The sequence below is a fragment of the Babylonia areolata genome, chromosome 20 (assembly GCF_041734735.1).
Source record: "Babylonia areolata isolate BAREFJ2019XMU chromosome 20, ASM4173473v1, whole genome shotgun sequence".
NCBI lineage: Eukaryota > Metazoa > Mollusca > Gastropoda > Neogastropoda > Buccinidae > Babylonia > Babylonia areolata.
The window spans coordinates 934,777-958,217 of record NC_134895.1 but is presented as its reverse complement, the minus strand read 5'-3'; the positions used below and the strand labels follow the sequence as shown (position 1 = coordinate 958,217).

At 46.4% G+C, this 23,441-nt stretch overlaps 1 protein-coding gene across 1 annotated transcript; it reads right to left on the bottom strand.

Moving 5' to 3' along the window:
- Positions 1-4,220: 4,220 nt before the first annotated feature.
- Positions 4,221-18,328, bottom strand: LOC143295049 (uncharacterized). The gene is made up of 4 exons (XM_076606605.1): positions 18,195-18,328; positions 14,511-14,761; positions 12,609-12,776; positions 4,221-4,830 (listed from the first exon to the last, which is right to left on the bottom strand). The coding sequence occupies exons 2-4, from the start codon at positions 14,698-14,700 to the stop codon at positions 4,637-4,639; spliced, it is 552 nt and encodes a 183-aa protein (XP_076462720.1). The 5' UTR covers positions 14,701-14,761; positions 18,195-18,328; the 3' UTR covers positions 4,221-4,636.
- Positions 18,329-23,441: the final 5,113 nt, after the last annotated feature.

The window sequence follows — 23,441 nt, the reverse complement described above, 5'->3', positions numbered from 1 at the left end:
CCATCACCTCAGGGAACTCACAGCCTTCAGGTCCCCATCACCTCAGGGAACTCACAGCCTTCAGGTCCCCATCACCTCAGGGAACAGCCTTCAGGTCCCCATCACCTCAGGGAACAGCCTTCAGGTCCCCATCACCTCAGGGAACTAACAGCCTTCAGGTCCCCATCACCTCAGGGAACAGCCTTCAGGTCCCCATCACCTCAGGGAACAGCCTCCAGGTCCACATCACCTCAGGGAACTAACAGCCTTCAGGTCCCCATCACCACAGGGAACAGCCTTCAGGTCCCCATCACCTCAGGGAACTCACAGCCTTCAGGTCCCCATCACCTCAGGGAACTCACAGCCTTCAGGTCCCCATCACCTCAGGGAACAGCCTTCAGGTCCCCATCACCTCAGGGAACAGCCTCCAGGTCCACATCACCTCAGGGAACAGCCTTCAGGTCCCCATCACCTCAGGGAACAGCCTCCAGGTCCACATCACCTCAGGGAACAGCCTCCAGGTCCCCATCACCTCAGGGAACTAACAGCCCTCAGGTCCCCATCACCTCAGGGAACAGCCTTCAGGTCCCCATCACCTCAGGGAACAGCCTCCAGGTCCCCATCACCTCAGGGAACTAACAGCCTTCAGGTCCCCATCACCTCAGGGAACTAACAGCCCTCAGGTCCCCATCACCTCAGGGAACTAACAGCCTCCAGGTCCCCATCACCTCAGGGAACTAACAGCCTTCAGGTCCCCATCACCTCAGGGAACTAACAGCCTTCAGGTCCCCATCACCTCAGGGAACAGCCTTCAGGTCCCCACCACCTCAGGGAACTCACAGCCTTCAGGTCCCCATCACCTCAGGGAACTAACAGCCTTCAGGTCCCCACCACCTCAGGGAACTCACAGCCTTCAGGTCCCCATCACCTCAGGGAACAGCCTTCAGGTCCCCATCATTGTCCCCCATGCCTCTCTTTTCATTTCTGTCTTCTTTCTTTCTTTCTCTCTCTCTCTCTGTTGTATTCTTTCTGTATCTCACCCCCACCTCCACCCCCCTCCCAGGTCCCAAGATGTCCCCTGCACCCCACCCCCATCTCCCTCCCGCCCCCTGCCTCAACATCGTCCACTTTTGCCTGGCCTGTCGTATTGGACCATAAGATCAGGGGAGACCAATTCAACCTGCCCCAATCTTTGGCAGAAGCCGCAGTTGCGTCCCTTAATTGATCGCTGTTTAATGTTGTCAAGTGGCACCGCCATTGTTCCATCTCCAGCCTGTGTACAGCGTCTCTACCTCTGTGCAGACATGGGTACGGGGGTGGGGGGTGGGGAGGGGGGTAGGGGAGTGCTAACAATCCGGTGCACAGCCCCTGTGTGAGCCAGGACCAAGCCATGCTTGACTCGACAGGCTAAAGTCAAAACCAAGGTGCTCAGAACCCCTATTTCATCTCACTGTCTTCTGAATCCGTATACAGATTACATTTCCCTACTCAAACTGGCGTACGATGGCTCAGTGGTTAAAACGTCTGCCAGAAAAGGTGACTCAGTCCTGAAGTGGCGACCACCCTGGAGGCGCGGGTTCGAACCTGCTTTGGACCAGGAAAAAACAAAAAGAAAAAAGGCAGCAATACAAGGGCATCCATGACCTGGGTGCGGCCCGGCCCCCTTAGAGTGAAAGGAGTTAAGCGCCGAAACACATGACTGAGGGGGGCTGCTTCTCTGCAGACTTTGTACCGTCCAGCTCTCCCTAGAGTTTCTTATCACTTTAGTATAAAATATAACTGTCTATGTGGATTTGATGATAACAACAATGTGGCTTTCGTCGCCTGGTTGTCGATACTGATGACATATAGATTGTTATATCAGAGACCCCCGCTCCACCCCAGCTTGCAGAAACATATAGTCACATAGTTCAGTCCTCTTTCTGCTATATTCTTCCCTCTGTCTATCTCTCACATAGTTCAGTCCTCTTTCTGCTATAGTCTTCCCTCTATCTCTCACATAGTTCAGTCCTCTTTGTGCTATATTCTTCCCTCTGTCTATCTCCCACATAGTTCAGTCCTCATTGTGCTATATTCTTCCCTCTGTCTATCTCTCACATAGTTCAGTCCTCATTGTGCTATAGTCTTCCCTCTGTCTATCTCCCACATAGTTCAGTCCTCATTGTGCTATAGTCTTCCCTCTGTCTATCTCCCACATAGTTCAGTCATTGTGCTATAGTCTTCCCTCTGTCTATCTCTCACATAGTTCAGTCATTGTGCTATATTCTTCCCTCTGTCTATCTCTCACATAGTTCAGTCCTCTTTGTGCTATAGTCTTCCCTCTGTCTATCTCTCACATAGTTCAGTCCTCTTTCTGCTATAGTCTTCCCTCTGTCTATCTCTCACATAGTTCAGTCCTCTTTCTGCTATAGTCTTCCCTCTGTCTATCTCTCACATAGTTCAGTCCTCTTTCTGCTATAGTCTTCCCTCTGTCTATCTCTCACATAGTTCAGTCCTCTTTCTGCTATAGTCTTCCCTCTGTCTATCTCTCACATAGTTCAGTCCTCTTTCTGCTATAGTCTTCCCTCTGTCTATCTCTCACATAGTTCAGTCCTCATTGTGCTATAGTCTTCCCTCTGTCTATCTCTCACATAGTTCAGTCATTGTGCTATATTCTTCCCTCTGTCTATCTCCCACATAGTTCAGTCCTCTTTCTGCTATAGTCTTCCCTCTGTCTATCTCTCACATAGTTCAGTCCTCTTTCTGCTATAGTCTTCCCTCTGTCTATCTCTCACATAGTTCAGTCCTCTTTCTGCTATAGTCTTCCCTCTGTCTATCTCTCACATAGTTCAGTCCTCTTTCTGCTATAGTCTTCCCTCTGTCTATCTCTCACATAGTTCAGTCCTCTTTCTGCTATAGTCTTCCCTCTGTCTATCTCTCACATAGTTCAGTCCTCTTTCTGCTATAGTCTTCCCTCTGTCTATCTCTCACATAGTTCAGTCCTCTTTCTGCTATAGTCTTCCCTCTGTCTATCTCTCACATAGTTCAGTCCTCTTTCTGCTATAGTCTTCCCTCTGTCTATCTCTCACATAGTTCAGTCATTGTGCTATATTCTTCCCTCTGTCTATCTCTCACATAGTTCAGTCCTCTTTGTCCTATAGTCTTCCCTCTGTCTATCTCTCACATAGTTCAGACATACTGACAGATAGACAGACAGGTCAGATGGAAAACCATTGCATACAGACAAACAGCCGCTTTCTGGCCAGAACTGCTGACATTGTGTGCGAGAAGGAACTCCCAGAGAATGGTACAGCTGCTTTATTTCATCGTCAGTGGCTACATCGCGTGTAGTTTGGCACAAAATGTCAATGAACGAATTGTCATCAATACGTGTTTTTTTGTGTGTGTTTTTTAGAGAAAAGAAAAATAGCAAGCTGATGAAAAGAATCAATAAAACAAACAAAAAGTTTAAAAAGTATGCATTATGCACTGTTTGTGTGGGTACATGTGTGTGTGTGAGTGCGTGTGTGTGTGTGTGTGTGTGTGTGTGTGTGTGTGTGTGTGTGTGTGTGAGTGCATGTGTGTGTGTGTGTGTGTGTGTGTGTGTGTGTGTGTGTGTGTGTGTGAGTGCGTGTGTGTGTGTGTGTGTGTGTGTTCTTTCTTTATCTTTTTTTTTTTTTTTTTTTTGGTGGGGGGTTGGTTGTTTTTGGGGTGTTTTTTTTGTTTGTTGTTGTTTGTGTTTGTTTTGTTTTGTTGTTGGGGTGGGGGTGGGGGGGGGGGGGGTCTTTGTTTCTGTCTGTTTTTGGCTTTGTGAACTTCTGTATAAAATGCTGGACTGGAAAATATCCAAATTAAAAACAAACAAACAAACAGTACAAATGAATAAATATACATTTGCAGAGAGAACAAAATAATTGTGGGGTTACAAATAAACAGATAGACGAGGAAACATACCAGTAAAGGAATAATCATGAAACACATGTAAGAACTAACACTAAGAAAAAACATTGTGTGAAATAATCATTATGAAACACATGTAAGAACTAACACTAAGAAAAAACATTGTGTGAAATAATCATTATGAAACACATGTAAGAACTAACACTAAGAAAAAACACTGTGTGAAATAATCATTATGAAACACATGTAAGAACTAACACTAAGAAAAAACATTGTGTGAAAGCACGTACACAGTCTCCAAAACGAAAAGAAGTATTTACAAAAATGTCAATGGAGAAACACAAAAGTGATCAGTGTGTGTGTGTGTGTGTGTGTGTGTGTGTGTGTGTGTGTGTGTGTGTGTGTGTGTGTGTGTGTGTGTGTGTGTGTGTGTGTGTGTGTGTGTGTGTGTGTGTGTGTGTGTCTCACATGCTCTTACCGCATTCTGACAACCTGTCGCATAATTCAGACAGTCTGATTCAAAACTCTTCCCGTCTCTCCCTGTAGAACACGACTAAAAAAAATAATAATAATAATAATAAAAGATTACAACAGATAAATGATAACTAACTAACCAACTGAATACAGAAACAAATGAATAATTAAACGAATAAATAAATAGATAGATAAAGGAATATATAACTAAATAAACTAACAAGAAATTTTGCAAGAAACTCTTTCACTCTGGAGGAAAACACAACACTATATCCAGCATGGGTGAAGTGTGTGTCTCGGGTCTTCACTTCTTGCTGTTGTTGTTGCTGTCGCTGTGTGCAGAGCGGTCACAGACGGTGAGGAAGGTGGACAGGAAGACAGCGGCGATGTAGACGATGACCAGTCCCCGGGAAATGTCCGTCTTGACGTCAGTACTCTGCTGGAAACTGCGCCCTGTGTACTGCTCGAACATCGCCAGTGAGGTTATGGCGGTCAGCCCTGTGGGACATCATCAGTCACATGGTGTCAGCCCTGTGGGACATCATCAGTCACATGGTGTCAGCCCTGTGGGACATCATCAGTCACATGGTGTCAGGTCTGTGGGACATCATCAGTCACATGGTGTCAGCCCTGTGGGACATCATCAGTCACATGGTGTCAGGTCTGTGGGACATCATCAGTCACATGGTGTCAGGTCTGTGGGACATCATCAGTCACATGGTGTCAGCCCTGTGGGACATCATCAGTCACATGGTGTCAGGCCTGTGGGACGTCATCAGTCACATGGTGTCAGCCCTGTGGGACATCATCAGTCACATGGTGTCAGGTCTGTGGGACATCATCAGTCACATGGTGTCAGGTCTGTGGGACATCATCAGTCACATGGTGTCAGGTCTGTGGGACATCATCAGTCACATGGTGTCAGGTCTGTGGGACATCATCAGTCACATGGTGTCAGCCCTGTGGGACATCATCAGTCACATGGTGTCAGGTCTGTGGGACATCATCAGTCACGTGGTGTCAGGCCTGTGGGACATCATCAGTCACATGGTGTCAGCCCTGTGGGACATCATCAGTCACATGGTGTCAGGTCTGTGGGACATCATCAGTCACGTGGTGTCAGTCCTGTGGGACATCATCAGTCACATGGTGTCAGGTCTGTGGGACATCATCAGTCACATGGTGTCAGCCATGAGGGACATCATCAGTCACATGGTGTCAGGTCTGTGGGACATCATCAGTCACATGGTGTCAGCCCTGTGGGACATCATCAGTCACATGGTGTCAGGTCTGTGGGACATCATCAGTCACATGGTGTCAGGTCTGTGGGACATCATCAGTCACGTGGTGTCAGGTCTGTGGGACATCATCAGTCACATGGTGTCAGGTCTGTGGGACATCATCAGTCACATGGTGTCATCCCTGTGGGACATCATCAGTCACATGGTGTCAGCCATGTGGGACATCATCAGTCACATGGTGTCAGCCCTGTGGGACATCATCAGTCACATGGTGTCAGGTCTGTGGGACATCAACAGTCACATGGTGTCAGGTCTGTGGGACATCATCAGTCACATGGTGTCAGCCCTGTGGGACATCATCAGTCACATGGTGTCAGGTCTGTGGGACATCATCAGTCACATGGTGTCAGGTCTGTGGGACATCATCAGTCACATGGTGTCAGCCCTGTGGGACATCATCAGTCACATGGTGTCAGCCATGTGGGACATCATCAGTCACGTGGTGTCAGGTCTGTGGGACGTCATCAGTCACATGGTGTCAGGTCTGTGGGACATCATCAGTCACATGGTGTCAGGTCTGTGGGACATCATCAGTCATATGGTGTCAGCCCTGTGGGACATCATCAGTCACATGGTGTCAGCCCTGTGGGACATCATCAGTCACATGGTGTCAGCCCTGTGGGACATCATCAGTCACATGGTGTCAGGTCTGTGGGACATCAGTCACATGGTGTAAGCCCTGTGGGACATCATCAGTCACATGGTGTCAGGTCTATGGGACATCATCAGTCACGTGGTGTCAGCCCTGTGGGACATCATCAGTCACATGGTGTCAGGTCTGTGGGACATCATCAGTCACATGGTGTCAGGTCTATGGGACATCATCAGTCACGTGGTGTCAGCCCTGTGGGACATCATCAGTCACATGGTGTCAGGTCTGTGGGACATCATCAGTCACGTGGTATCAGGTCTGTGGGACATCATCAGTCACATGGTGTCATCCCTGTGGGACGTCATCAGTCACATGGTGTCAGATCTGTGGGACATCAACAGTCACATGGTGTCAGGTCTGTGGGACATCATCAGTCACATGGTGTCAGCCCTGTGGGACATCATCAGTCACATGGTGTCAGGTCTGTGGGACATCATCAGTCACATGGTGTCAGGTCTGTGGGACATCATCAGTCACATGGTGTCAGCCCTGTGGGACATCATCAGTCACATGGTGTCAGCCCTGTGGGACATCATCAGTCACATGGTGTCAGGTCTGTGGGACGTCATCAGTCACATGGTGTCAGGTCTGTGGGACATCATCAGTCACATGGTGTCAGGTCTGTGGGACATCATCAGTCACGTGGTGTCAGGTCTGTGGGACATCATCAGTCACATGGTGTCAGGTCTGTGGGACATCATCAGTCACATGGTGTCAGTCCTGTGGGACATCATCAGTCACATGGTGTCAGGTGTGTGGGACATCATCAGTCACGTGGTGTCAGCCCTGTGGGACATCATCAGTCACGTGGTGTCAGGTCTGTGGGACATCATCAGTCACGTGGTGTCAGCCCTGTGGGACATCATCAGTCACATGGTGTCAGGTCTGTGGGACATCATCAGTCACATGGTGTCAGCCCTGTGGGACATCATCAGTCACATGGTGTCAGGTCTGTGGGACATCATCAGTCACGTGGTGTCAGGTCTGTGGGACATCGTCAGTCACATGGTGTCAGGTCTGTGGGACATCATCAGTCACATGGTGTCATCCCTGTGGGACATCATCAGTCACATGGTGTCAGCCCTGTGGGACATCATCAGTCACATGGTGTCAGGCCTGTGGGACATCATCAGTCACATGGTGTCAGGCCTGTGGGACATCATCAGTCACATGGTGTCAACCCTGTGGGACATCATCAGTCACGTGGTGTCAGGTCTGTGGGACATCATCAGTCACGTGGTGTCAGCCCTGTGGGACATCATCAGTCACATGGTGTCAGGTCTGTGGGACATCATCAGTCACATGGTGTCAGGCCTGTGGGACATCATCAGTCACATGGTGTCAGCCCTGTGGGACATCATCAGTCACATGGTGTCAGGCCTGTGGGACATCATCAGTCACATGGTGTCAACCCTGTGGGACATCATCAGTCACATGGTGTCGCCCTTTGGGACATCATCAGTCACATGGTGTCAGGTCTGTGGGACATCATCAGTCACATGGTGTCAGGTCTGTGGGACATCATCAGTCACATGGTGTCGCCCTTTGGGACATCATCAGTCACATGGTGTCAGGTCTGTGGGACATCATCAGTCACATGGTGTCGCCCTTTGGGACATCATCAGTCACATGGTGTCAGGTCTGTGGGACATCATCAGTCACGTGGTGTCAGCCCTGTGGGACATCATCAGTCACGTGGTGTCAACCCTGTGGGACATCATCAGTCACGTGGTGTCAGGTCTGTGGGACATCATCAGTCACATGGTGTCAACCCTGTGGGACATCATCAGTCACGTGGTGTCAGCCCTGTGGGACATCATCAGTGCTGTGAACAGTCACACAGTGACATCATCAGTGCTGTGAACAGTCACACAGTGACATCATCAGTGCTGTGAACAGTCACACAGTGACATCATCAGTGCTGTGAACAGCTACACAGTGATATCATCAGTGCTGTGAACAGTCACACAGTGACATCATCAGTGCTGTGAACAGCTACACAGTGACATCATCAGTGCTGTGAACAGCTACACAGTGACATCATCAGTGCTGTGAACAGTCACACAGTGACATCATCAGTGCTGTGAACAGTCACACAGTGACATCATCAGTGCTGTGAACAGCTACACAGTGACATCATCAGTGCTGTGAAGTCACACAGTGACATCATCAGTGCTGTGAACAACTACACAGTGACATCATCAGTGCTGTGAACAGTCACACAGTGACATCATCAGTGCTGTGAACAGCTACACAGTGACATCATCAGTGCTGTGAACAGCTACACAGTGATATCATCAGTGCTGTGAACAACTACACAGTGACATCATCAGTGCTGTGAACAACTACACAGTGACATCATCAGTGCTGTGAACAGTCACACAGTGACATCATCAGTGCTGTGAACAGCTACACAGTGACATCATCAGTGCTGTGAACAGTCACACAGTGACATCATCAGTGCTGTGAACAGCTACACATGGATATCATCAGTGCTGTGAACAGTCACACAGTGACATCATCAGTGCTGTGAACAGCTACACAGTGATATCATCAGTGCTGTGAACAGCTACACAGTGACATCATCAGTGCTGTGAACAGTCACACAGTGACATCATCAGTGCTGTGAACAGCTACACAGTGACATCATCAGTGCTGTGAACAGCTACACAGTGACATCATCAGTGCTGTGAACAGCTACACAGTGATATCATCAGTGCTGTGAACAGTCACACAGTGACATCATCAGTGCTGTGAACAGCTACACAGTGACATCATCAGTACTGTGAACAGTCACATGGGGTCAGGACGTCACCCCTCTACACAGCCAGGATGTCCTCCCCCCAATCCCCCTTTCGGAGTGCCCGAACTACCCCCAACACAGACAATACAATACAATACAATACAATACAATACAGTTCTTTATATTGGATAACCATAATGAACTACTGCATTCTGAAAACTTTGGGGTGGTAGTCAGTTGTGGTCAGTTCAGTTCAGTTACTCAAGGAGGCACTATTGCCTTCGGACAAATCCATATACCCTACACGAGAGACGATATAGGACACTGATATATCCCCAGAGGAGGGGGGACGATATAGGACACTGATATATCCCCAGAGGAGGGGGGACGATATAGGACACTGATATATCCCCAGAGGAGGGGGGGACGATATAGGACACTGATATATCCCCAGAGGAGGGGGGGCGATATAGGACACTGATATATCCCCAGAGGAGGGGGGGACGATATAGGACACTGATATATCCTCAGAGGAGGGGGGACGATATAGGACACTGATATATCCCCAGGGGGGAGAGACGATATAGGACACTGATATATCCCCCGGGAGAGATGATGTAGGACACTGATATATCCCCGGGGGGTATAGAACATTGATATATCTCCCAGGGGATATAGAACGCTGATATATCCCCCGGAGGAACGATATAGGACACTGATATATTTTATTTATTTGTTTATTGAGACATCCCTCTAGGGGGATATAGGACATTGATATATTTAGTGAAGTATTATCTTTTGTCTAATATGGAAACCAAAGAAATGACGGGGCCTCTCAGTGCGTAAAGGAAGGGTAGCTGAAACGGCCACATTCACTGTAGCCAAACCAAGCCATTCCAAAGGTGTCAGATGAACCAGTCAAGAGCCTTGGAAGATGGTATGACGAGCCCCTGAAAGACACAAAAAGAGGAAAGGAAACCAAGCAGACAGCAGAAGAAGGCCTGCATATCAATTATCATAGACCAGTGTGGCCTTACTGGTGAATACAAAGTGTGGTACCTACAGTCTATGCTGATACCAAAGCTCCTGTGGCCTCTCCTGATATATGATATCAGCTGTAGCACAGTTGAGTCGATTGAGGCAAGGATCAACAAGTACACACACAAATGGCTTGGTGTCCACCTGGTCTCACTGACGTGGCACTCTACTGTAGCCAGGCAAAGCTGACGCTACCTCTGAAATCCATGTCGAAGAATACAAGATAGGGAAGGCAAGACTTCTCAACATGCTCGAAGACTCAGGTCTCAGGACTATTGTGAGATCAAACCAACCCAAGCTGAAGACTGGTAGAAAATGGAAAGTCAGGGAGGCAGTCAGTGCAGCGAAAGAAAGCCTTAAGACGAAGGAAATAACAGGACACACCCAAACCAACAGACAAGGCCTGGGATCGACAAAGATGGAATGGTGGTCCAACGCAAGGGGGAAAGTAAAAAGAGACATGATCATACAGGAGATGAAGAAGGAAGAGGAGGATAAAAGAGTCCAGAAGGCAGTCCAGCAAGGCCAGCAGGGGCAGTGGACAACATGGGAAAATGCACTCCAAAGGAGCCTCAGCTGGAGCGACATGTGGAACATGGCCCCTCTGAGGATCAGCTTCATCCTAACATCTGTGTACGACCTCCTTCCCTCGAATACAAACTTGGTGAAATGGGGGAAAGCAGATGACCCTGCGTGCCCACTCTGCCATGGCAAACAAACAGTGGAACATGTCCTCAGCTCATGCAAAGCGGCGTTGAGCCAAGGACGGTACACATGGAGGCACAACCAAGTGCTAAAAGAAATTGCACACGTGGTGAGCACTGTCCAAGGAGCACCAACCCCACCAGAAGTTCCAGTAGAGTTCCGCTCTGCAGAACGCAATAAAGTCTGGCCAGGAACAGCATCCAAAGTTTCCAAAGCATGGAAACGTGGGCTGCTTGATGGTGCCGAAGATTGGGAATGCACAGCTGACCTACCAGAGGGGAAGAGACACCCGGAAATCATCAGCAAGAGTGGCATGAGACCTGACATAGTACTCCACTCCAAGGCAACGAAATAAGCGATTCTGATTGAGCTCACTGTGCCATACGAAAGCAGAATGGAGGAAGCCCACATCTACATGACCGAGAAGTATGCTAGTCTAGCCAGCAGCCTGAGAGAATCTGGCTTCCAAGCCAAAGTCCTCGCCATACAGATTGGTGCAAGACGGTTTGTGGGCGCATCTGCCTACAGCCTCATGAAACAGCTGCCGATTTCTGGCAGAGAGAGGACATGGGCTCTCAAGGCAATGGCAGAAGCAGCAGAAAAGAGTTCCAGCTGGATCTGGTCGAGGAGGAATGAATTTCCCTATTCAAACTAGGTATACGATGGCTCAGTGGTTAAAGCGTCTGCCAGAAAAGAGGACTCAGTCCTGAAGTAGCGACCACCCTGGAGGTGCGGGTTCGAACCTGCTGAGAACCAAGAAAAAAAAAGAAAAAAAGAAAAGGCGGCAATATAAGGGCACCCAGGAGTCATGACCTGGGTGTGGCCTGGTCCCCTTTGAGTGAAAGGAGTTCAGGGCCGAAACACTTGACTGAGGGGGGCTTCTTCTCTGAAGACCCTGTACTGTCCAGTTCCCCTAGAGTTTCTTATCACTAGGTAGACATCACAGATTCGTTTTGCAAAGATTAATAGACTTGGCATATGGGAAATAAACACCCACAGGTACCAATCTTGGCCTTAAAATTGTTCACAGTTCTGACCTTTTGTGTCCATGGTGTACGACTGAAGATGATTATTTCTATTATATTTTAATGTCACGTTCGGACTGATCGTCGGGGAATGTTTACCCCAAAGAAACATTAAACATAATTATCCAAGTTTATTTCGGTTTAATTTGCTGATGGCATCGACAGACGACGGAGTTGTACTTAATTCATATACATGTATATAAAACCTTTCACTTGAGAGATGGCCTATAATTGTGTCATAATTAACTGCTATAGTTCTGGTGATGTGTCATAATTAACTGCTATAGTTCTGGTGATGTGTCATAATTAACTGCTACAGTTATGGTGATGTGTCATAATTAACTGCTACAGTTCTGGTGTTGTGTCATAATTAATTGCTACAGTTCTGGTTATGTGTCATAATTAATTGCTACAGTTCTGGTGACATAAAAAGTAACGTCATCGGCCCCTTGTTCTTTTGGGGCTTTGGTCATAATGACCAGTCCATCTGAATATCTCTCTCTCTCTCTCTCTCTGTCTCTCTCTCTCTCTCTGTCTCTCTCTCTCTCTCTGTCTCTCTCTCTCTCTCTGTGTCTCTTTGTTTCTCTCTCTGTCTCTGTATCTCTGTCTCTGTCTCTCTCTGTCTTTGTCTCTGTCTGTCTGTCTGTCTGTCTCTCTCTCTCTCTCTCTCTCTCACACACACACACACACACACACACACACACACACACACACACACACACACACACACACATACACACACACAACCCCCTCGCCCCAACAAGCGACCCCACACCGCCTCCACCCCCACCCTGTCCATTCCCCTGACTGACCCGCCAGGAGGGAGAAGAGCATGAGCCAGTCCGGGTTGTAGCGTTTCCCGCAGGAGGCGTTGCAGAGAGCCATGGCGAAGGCTTCCAGGAGAAAGAACTCCATCAGCACCCCCGCCACACCCAGCCACACGGACACCGTCAGGTACAGGACCGCCTCGCTCGACCCCGCTGTCAGCACCAGTACCGTGACCATGACAACCACGATGACAACAGTACCATGACCATGGCAACCACGATGACAACAGTACCATGACCGTGACAACCACGGTGACAACAGTACCATGACCGTGACAACCACAATGACAACAGTGCCATGACCATGACAACTATGAGGACAACAGTACCATGACCATAGCTGTCACTGCTGCCATAACAACTATGATGACAACAGTACCATGACCATAGCTGACACTGCTGCCATAACAACTATGATGACAACAGTACCATGACCATAGCTGACACTGCTGCCATAACAACTATGATGACAACAGTACCATGACCATAGCTGACACTGCTGCCATAACAACTATGATGACAACAGTACCATGACCATAGCTGTCACTGCTGCCATAACAACTATGATGACAACAGTACCATGACCATAGCTGTCACTGCTGCCATGACAACTGTGATAATAACAATGCAATTACTATTGCTGTAACTGCTGCCATGACAACGATGATAATAAAAATGCTGTAACTGCTGCCATGACAACGATGATAATAACAACACAATAACCATAGCTGTAAGTACTGCCATAACAAATGCGATATTAACAATAGCAATACCAATGACAATAGTGATAACACCAATAACAACACCAATAACTACTGCCTTAACAACAATTATAAAGGAAGTACAATAACAACAGCAATAACTATGGCATCACACCATTCACCACGCCACACCTTTCTTCATGACGTTGATGTGAGAAACACAAAGACGTTGATGTGATAAACACACAGACCGCCCCCCTCCCTCCCTCACACCATGCCACACCTTTCTTCATGGCGTTGATAAACACACAGACCGCCCCCTCCCTCCCCCTCACACCACACCACACCTTTCTTCATGACGTTGATAAACACACAGACCGCCCCCTCCCTCCCTCACACCACACCACACCTTTCTTCATGACGTTGATGTGATAAACACACAGACACCCCCCCCCCCTCCCCCTCACACCACACCACACCTTTCTTCGTGACGTTGATGTGATAAACACACAGACACCCCCCCTCCCCCTCACACCATGCCACACCTTTCTTCATGACGTTGATGTGATAAACACACAGACACCCCCCCCCTCCCCCTCACACCACACCACACCTTTCTTCGTGACGTTGATGTGATAAACACACAGATACCCCCCCCCTCCCCCTCACACTACACCACACCTTTCTTCGTGACGTTGATGTGATAAACACACAGACACCCCCCCTCCCCCTCACACCACACCACACCTTTCTTCATGACGTTGATGTGATAAACACACAGACACCCCCCCCCCCCCCCCCCCACGCCCCCTCACACCATGCCACACCTTTCTTCATTACGTTGATGTGATAAACACACAGAGAGCCCCCCCCCCCCCGCCCCCCCCCCCCCCCCCCCCACTCCCTCACCTCACACCACACCACACCTGTCTTCATTACGTTGATGTGATAAACACACAGATAGCCCCTCCCCCCACTCTCCCCCCACCTCACACCACACCACACCTGTCTTCATTACGTTGATGTGATAAACACACAGAGAGCCCCCCCACCCACCCCCACCCCCTCACTCTCCCCCCCACCTCACACCACACCACACCTTTCTTCATGATGTTGATGTGATAAACACACAGACCCCCCCCCCCAACACACACACACACACACACACACACACACCACAGCACACCTTTCTTCATGACGTTGAAGTCCCGGAAGGCCCAGTCCTGACCCGTGGCCGTGATGCTGACCAGCAGACCCTCATGTCCGTCCTCAACACCTGACCAGTAGGGCGTGGCGATTCCTGCCAGCAAAGCCACAAAGCCGAGCACGTGCAGCACGAAGGCCAGCTTGAGGGCACACCCCCTCTTCCCGCGCATGGTGACTGCAGAGAGGACCGTGTGACGTTGTCCGCTGGGATGAGAGCATGAACTGCCTGTGCTGTTGTTTACAGACAGCAAGATTGATGCTGAGTAGATTGCTGCTTATAGGAACAAAGATTGCTGTTTACAGAAAGCAAAACTGCTGTTTACAGGCAGAAAGATTGCTGTTTAAAAGATTGCTGTTTTCAGAAAGAAAGTTTGCTGCTGACAGAACGCAAGGTTGCTGTTTACAGAAAGAAAGTTTGCTGTTTACAGAAAGCAGATTGCTGTTTACAGCAAGAAGATTGCTGTTTAAATGATTGTTGTTTACAGAAGGAGCATTGCTGTTCACGGGAACAAAGATTGCTGTTTAGAATATTGCTGTTTACAGAAAGCAAAATAATTTGCCGTTTACAGAAATAAAGATTGCTGTTTAGCGACAGCTTGCTGTTTAAAAGACTGCTGTTTCCAGAAAGCAAAATTGCCGTTTACAGAAATGAAGCTTGCTGTTTACAGAAAATGATTGCTGTTTACAAAAGAAAAATTGTCATTTAAAGATAGAAAGATTGCTGTTCAAAGAAAGAAGCAATGCGGTTCAAAGAAGTAAAACTACTGTTCAAAGAAAGAAACAACGTGGTTCAAAGAAGTAAAACTGCTGTTCAAAGAAAGAAACAACGTGGTTCAAAGAAGTAAAACTGCTGTTCAAAGAAACAACGTGGTTCAAAGAAGTAAAACTACTGTTCAAAGAAAGAAACAATGCGGTTCAAAGAAGTAAAACTACTGTTCAAAGAAACAACGTGGTTCAAAGAAGTAAAACTACTGTTCAAAGAAAGAAACAACGTGGTTCAAAGAAGTAAAACTACTGTTCAAAGAAAGAAACAATGCGGTTCACAGAAGTAAAACTACTGTTCAAAGAAAGAAACAATGCGGTTCAAAGAAGTAAAACTACTGTTCAAAGAAACAACGTGGTTCAAAGAAGTAAAACTACTGTTCAAAGAAAGAAACAACGTGGTTCAAAGAAGTAAAACTACTGTTCAAAGAAAGAAACAACGTGGTTCAAAGAAGTAAAACTACTGTTCAAAGAAAGAAACAACGTGGTTCAAAGAAGTAAAACTACTGTTCAAAGAAAGAAACAACGTGGTTCAAAGAAGTAAAACTACTGTTCAAAGAAAGAAACAATGCGGTTCACAGAAGTAAAACTACTGTTCAAAGAAAGAAACAATGCGGTTCACAGAACTAAAACTACTGTTCAAAGAAAGAAACAACGTGGTTCAATGAAGTAAAACTACTGTTCAAAGAAAGAAACAACGTGGTTCACAGAAGTAAAACTACTCTTCAAAGAAAGATCCATTGCTGTTCAAACAAAGACATGTTGCTATTTAAAGAACTTTAGAAACAATGCAGTTCAAAGAAAGAAACGTTGCTGTTTAGTGAAAGAAACATTGGTGTTTAAAGAAAGGCACATTCTTGTTGTTGGAAGAAAGAAACATTGTTGTTCAAAGAAAGTAACATTGCTGTTCAAAGAAATAAAACTGCTGTTCAAAGAAAGAGCCATTGCTGTTCAAAAAAAGAGCCATAGCTGTTCTTTTTACACTCTATACAAATGACTGCATTGGCTCAGATACAATTATAATAATCAAGTATTCTGATGACTCAGCCCAAGAAGATCTGTCAAATTCTGATGCTGTTTATTTTGAACAAGTTAAAAGAAAATTCCTCCTGGTGCAAAGAAAACTCCTTATATCTTAATGTCCAGAAAACAAACGAAATGATAATTGATTTCAGAAAGAAAGGCTCCCAATCCCTCACCTGTTTATTAATGATATAAAGGTTGAAAGAACACATGAATACAAACACCTAGGAACTTTTCTTGATCATAAGCTGGATTTTACTTCTAATACAAATTTTTATCAACAAAAAGTGCCGCCAGTTTCGGATTTATTGTCCACAGAAACTCAGAAACATCAAAATTAAATCAAAAGTACTTGAAGGATTTTATAGATGCTTTATCGAATCTGTTTTAACATTTTCTTTTATATGGTGGTATGGAGGTCTCGTCGTGAAGAATAAGAATAGGAATATGCTGAACAAGATTGTGAATGTGTGCAGTAAGGTTGTGGGAGTGAGACAGGGCAGTTTGTGCGATTTGTACAATGTCAGAGTTCGACAGAATGAGAATATGCTGAACAAGATTGTGAATGTGTGCAGTAAGGTTGTGGGTATGAGACAGGGCAGTTTGTGTGATTTGTACAATGTCAGAGTTCGACAGAAAGCCACAAGCATTTCAAGCGACAACAGCCAAACGCCGGCAAATAATTATCAACTCCTTCAGGTAAACGTTTCTGTGTTCCAAAATTTAAAACAAACAGAACCAAATGCAGCTTTATTCCAGTGTCAGTCCAGCTATTAAACAAGTCATTGATAATCAGATGTATGACTGAAAATGAATGTCAGTGTGTGTGCGTGGAATATGACATCTTAACTCAAAGTACTATAAATTACACACTGCTATACATGTTGAATGACTGTGGTTTTCTTCTGTTGTTTTTCTGTTTTACGCCACATATCATTTTTCTTGTTGAGATAATAAAATATTCTGTATTCTAAAACGCAATGAAAACACATTGTACCACTACAACCAAAAACCACACTTCCCGCCATTAAGCCCGTGATCCGATCAACAACACCATACCACACATCGACAACACTAAATCAACCACACCATACCACACATCGACAACACTAAATCAACCACACCATACCACACATCGTCAACACGAAACCAACCACACCATACCACACATCGACAACACTAAATCAACCACACCATACCACACATCGACAACACTAAATCAACCACACCATACCACACATCGACAACACTAAATCAACCACACCATACCACACATCGACAACACTAAATCAACCACACCATACCACACATCAACAACACTAAATCAACCACACCATACCACACATCAACAACACTAAATCAACCACACCATACCACACATCGACAACACTAAATCAACCACACCATACCACACATCAACAACACTAAATCAACCACACCATACCACACATCGACAACACTAAATCAACCACACCATACCACACATCGACAACACTAAACCAACCACACCATACCACACATCAACAACACTAAATCAACCACACCATACCACACATCAACAACACTAAATCAACCACACCATACCACACATCGACAACACTAAATCAACCACACCATACCACACATCGACAACACTAAATCAACCACACCATACCACACATCGACAACACTAAATCAACCACACCATACCACACATCGACAACACTAAATCAACCACACCAACGTACACCACCAACAACAACGACAGCGACCACCGAATTGACAACAAGTTAACAAAACACCATTGCATAGAAAACACCATTGTATAGACCAAAGCAGTAAAGTTAAAACCAGGAGATTATATATCATAAAAAGATAAATAAATGAGTTTAAAACTCACCAAAAATATTACCCTTTCTTTTCCAACGCTTCCAAACTCTTGACTAAAGTTTCTGATCACTTCTGATCGAACTGCCAGCTAAATGCGTCATCGATCAATATGTGCCGCTTCTATTGATAAGGAAAAAAAGAAAAGAAAAAGAAAACGTTGGTGGGTGAGGGGGGATGAATAGACCCACGGGTTAAAGCTGTGTCGTCACGTGGAATGGGAAGGGGGGGGGGGGGGGGCGCATGAATAGCGGGTGGAGGTGGGGAAGGGGGATAAATAGACCCACTCGATAAAAAATAAAAATTTTAAAAAAGTTGTGCTGTCGCAACGCACACTTATGCTTTTCACTTCACTGGGCAGAGCAGGAATGTGAAGGAGTACACCCTGGTGAAAAACGAAACTGAACTGGGACAGAACAAAAAAAGACAAGGAAGTGGGGGAGAAAGAGCAGAGAACCAGACACACGCAGACTGTGGAGAGAGAGAGGGGGGGGGGGGGCAGGTTATTCGTATAGACTCTCGTTATCAAAAGGCTCCATTCTCTCGCTGAAAAGGGAGAAGACAACAGATCGAAGCGATCACTATTCAGTGCCAAACAGATCGAAGCGATCACTATTCAGTGCCAAACAGATCGAAGCGATCACTATTCAGTGCCAAAGTCGTCAACGTTTACCCAATCCCTTTTCACAAATCAGTTTGTGCTGTTTTGACGGCCGCTTCCCTGTGCCATCAAGCACACGCACACACACACTGACGCGACGCAGACACGCACGCATTCACACACACACACACACAAAGACACACACTGACGCAGACACAACACATTCACGCACGCAGAAACACGCACTAAAACACAAAAACACGCACACTCACACACACGCGCGCGCGCGCGCCACCTCGTCTGCAGCCCCTCCTCCGTCTCCATTCAGTTTCCCTTGAGGTGTCATTACGTGTGACGTGTGTTGTCTAACTCAGTCTGCAGTCAGTTCAGGTGTCATTACGTGTGACGTGTGTTGTCTGACTCAGTCTGCAGTCAGTTCAGGTGTCATTACGTGTGACGTGTGTTGTCTAACTCAGTCTGCAATCAGTTCAGGTGTCATTACGTGTGACGTGTGTTGTCTAACTCAGTCTGCAGTCAGTTCAGGTGTCATTACGTGTGACGTGTGTTGTCTAACTCAGTCTGCGGTCAGTTCAGGTGTCATTACGTGTGACGTGTGTTGTCCAACTCAGTCTGCGGTCAGTTCAGGTGTCATTACGTGTGACGTGTGTTGTCTAACTCAGTCTGCGGTCAGTTCAGGTGTCATTACGTGTGACGTGTGTTGTCCAACTCAGTCTGCGGTCAGTTCAGGTGTCATTACGTGTGACGTGTGTTGTCTAACTCAGTCTGCAGTCAGTTCAGGTGTCATTACGTGTGACGTGTGTTGTCTAACTCAGTCTGCGGTCAGTTCAGGTGTCATTACGTGTGACGTCTAACTCAGTCTGCAGTCAGTTCAGGTGTCATTACGTCTGACGTGTGTTGTCTCAGTCTGCGGTCAGTTCAGGTGTCATTACGTGTGACGTGTGACGTGTAACTCAGTCTGCAGTCAGTTCAGGTGTCATTACGTGTGACGTGTGTTGTCTAACTCAGTCTGCAGTCAGTTCAGGTGTCATTACGTGTGACGTGTGTTGTCTGACTCAGTCTGCAGTCAGTTCAGGTGTCATTACGTCTGACGTGCGTTGTCTCAGTCTGCAGTCAGTTCAGGTGTCATTACGTGTGACGTGTGTTCACTGTTGTCTAACTCAGTCTGCAGTCAGTTCAGGTGTGACTTGTGTTGTCTAACTCAGTCTGCAGTCATAGTGTTTTGTGAATAAGTGAAGTTTTGTGTTCTGTTTTGTGAATAAGTGCATGAAGTTATTGTCAACATGGGGCATCAAAGCTGGTGTTCTGTTTTGTGAATAAGTGAATTTAGTGTTCTGTTTTGTGAATAAGTGCATGAAGTCATTGCCAACATGGGGCATCAAAGTTAGTTATCTGTTGTCTGAATAAGTGAAGTCATTGTTCTGTTTTGTGATTAAATGCATGACGGTTATTAATATGGAGCTTTGAGGTTAGCGTTCTGTTTATGCAAAATCAGACCAACACATATGTGAGTGACAAAGCAGCACTGCAGGATCTCCACGATGTAAATCACACACACACACACACACACACACACAGAGAAACACAAAAATGCTGTTAGATCCTTTTACTGTCCATGAAAACAAGTTGGCTGTCTCGTGTGTGTGTGTGGTTATGTGTGTGTGTGTGTGTGTGTGTGTGTGTGTGTGTGTTGCGTGCTGCAGCCTCCTAAGACTGATGTGTGTGAAACGTCCATGAGGTAACTAATAGGGGAGCAAGACAGTTAGAAAGTCTATGATCCAGTCTGCAAAACTAAACACAATGCTCTGTGAGTGTCTGACCTGTGTGTGTACAGCAGAACAGGAAGTGGGACAGCTCACAGGGAAACTAAACACAATGCTCTGTGAGTGTCTGACACCTGTGTGTGTACAGCAGAACAGGAAGTGGGACAGCTCACAGGTAAACTAAACACAATGCTCTGTGAGTGTCTGACACCTGTGTGTGTACAGCAGAACAGGAAGTGGGACAGCTCACAGGGAAACTAAACACAATGCTCTGTGAGTGTCTGACCTGTGTGTGTACAGCAGAACAGGAAGTGGGACAGTTCACAGGTAAACTAAACACAATGCTCTGTGAGTGTCTGACACCTGTGTGTGTACAGCAGAACAGGAAGTGGGACAGCTCACAGGTAAACTAAACACAATGTTCTGTGAGTGTCTGACCTGTGTGTGTACAGCAGAACAGGAAGTGGGACAGCTCACAGGTAAACTAAACACAATGCTCTGTGAGTGTCTGACACCTGTGTACAGCAGAACAGGAAGTGGGACAGCTCACAGGTAAACTAAACACAATGCTCTGTGAATGTCTGACACCTGTGTACAGCAGAACAGGAAGTGGGACAGCTCACAGGTAAACTAAACACAATGCTCTGTGAGTGTCTGACCTGTGTGTGTACAGCAGAACAGGAAGTGGGACAGCTCACAGGGAAACTAAACACAATGCTCTGTGAGTGACTGACACGTGCGTGTACAGCAGAACAGGAAGTGGGACAGCTCACAGGGAAACTAAACACAATGCTCTGTGAGTGACTGACCTGTGTGTGTACAGCAGAACAGGAAGTGGGACAGCTCACAGGTAAACTAAACACAATGCTCTGTGAATGTCTGACCTGTGTGTGTACAGCAGAACAGGAAGTGGGACAGCTCACAGGTAAACTAAACACAATGCTCTGTGAGTGTCTGACACCTGTGTGTGTACAGCAGAACAGGAAGTGGGACAGCTCACAGGTAAACTAAACACAATGCTCTGTGAGTGTCTGACCTGTGTGTGTACAGCAGAACAGGAAGTGGGACAGCTCACAGGTAAACTAAACACAATGCTCTGTGAATGTCTGACCTGTGTGTGTACAGCAGAACAGGAAGTGGGACAGCTCACAGGTAAACTAAACACAATGTTCTGTGAGTGACTGGCACGTGTGTGTACAGCAGAACAGGAAGTGGGACAGCTCACAGGTAAACTAAACACAATGTTCTGTGAGTGACTGGCACGTGCGTGTACAGCAGAACAGGAAGTGGGACAGCTCACAGGGAAACTAAACACAATGCTCTGTGAATGTCTGACACCTGTGTACAGCAGAACAGGAAGTGGGACAGCTCACAGGTAAACTAAACACATTGCTCTGTGAGTGACTGACACGTGTGTGTGTACAGCAGAACAGGAAGTGGGACAGCTCACAGGTAAACTAAACACAATGCTCTGTGAGTGACTGACACGTGTGTGTGTACAGCAGAACAGGAAGTGGGACAGCTCACAGGTAAACTAAACACAATGCTCTGTGAATGTCTGACACCTGTGTACAGCAGAACAGGAAGTGGGACACTTCACAGGGAAACTAAACACAATGTTCTGTGAGTGACTGACCTGTGTGTGTACAGCAGAACAGGAAGTGGGACAGCTCACAGGGAAACTAAACACAATGCTCTGTGAGTGTCTGACACCTGTGTGTGTACAGCAGAACAGGAAGTGGGACAGCTCACAGGGAAACTAAACACAATGCTCTGTGAGTGTCTGACACCTGTGTGTGTACAGCAGAACAGGAAGTGGGACAGCTCACAGGGAAACTAAACACAATGCTCTGTGAGTGTCTGACACCTGTGTGTGTACAGCAGAACAGGAAGTGGGACAGCTCACAGGGAAACTAAACACAATGCTCTGTGAGTGTCTGACACCTGTGTGTGTACAGCAGAACAGGAAGTGGGACAGCTCACAGGGAAACTAAACACAATGCTCTGTGAGTGTCTGACACCTGTGTGTGTACAGCAGAACAGGAAGTGGGACAGCTCACAGGGAAACTAAACACAATGCTCTGTGAGTGTCTGACACCTGTGTGTGTACAGCAGAACAGGAAGTGGGACAGCTCACAGGGAAACTAAACACAATGCTCTGTGAATGTCTGACACCTGTGTACAGCAGAACAGGAAGTCGGACAGCTCACAGGTAAACTAAACACAATGCTCTGTGAGTGTCTGACACCTGTGTGTGTACAGCAGAACAGGAAGTGGGACAGCTCACAGGGAAACTAAACACAATGCTCTGTGAGTGTCTGACCTGTGTATGTTATAATAATAATAATAATAATAATAATAATAATGGACATTTGTTCAGCACTTTCCTCCCTTAAAGAGAGCTCAACGCGCCTTGCAATAAACATTAAACACACACACACAAACACACACATATGCATGCACACACGCAATAACTCACAAAAGAAAGAAGAAGAAAAATAATGATCTAATGTACTACATTACATAATTACACACACAAACACACAACAAAATAGAGAGAGTCTGCATGGTCTATAACTGAAAAGCTATGGAAGGTCTATGGATAGGTGTTTTCAAAAGATGTGTTTTCAGACCAGTTTTAAAAGACTGAAATGAGGGAGATTGGCGAAGATAGTGCGGTAAACTGTTCTAGACATATGGAGCTGAATAAGAAAACCAAGCAGGGAAAGTGAGAAGAAAATGGTGAATGAAATAGCTTGAACTGGAAGTTCAATTATTTGACATCCAGAAGAAAACAAGGACCAGCCAATATTTCCCTCTATTTGGGGTAACAAAGTCTGTGTTCTCTGGTTTGAACAACAAAAACGGCTCCTCAGCT

Coding starts and splice junctions, on each gene's coding strand:
- LOC143295049 (XM_076606605.1), bottom strand. CDS start 14,700: ATGCGCGGGAAGAGGGGGTGTGCCCTCAAGCTGGCCTTCGTGCTGCAC. Junction 12,777..14,510: donor CTTCAACGTCATGAAGAAAG/GTGTGCTGTGGT, acceptor TGGTGCTGACAG/CGGGGTCGAGCGAGGCGGTC. Junction 4,831..12,608: donor GCTCTTCTCCCTCCTGGCGG/GTCAGTCAGGGG, acceptor GATGTCCCACAG/GGCTGACCGCCATAACCTCA.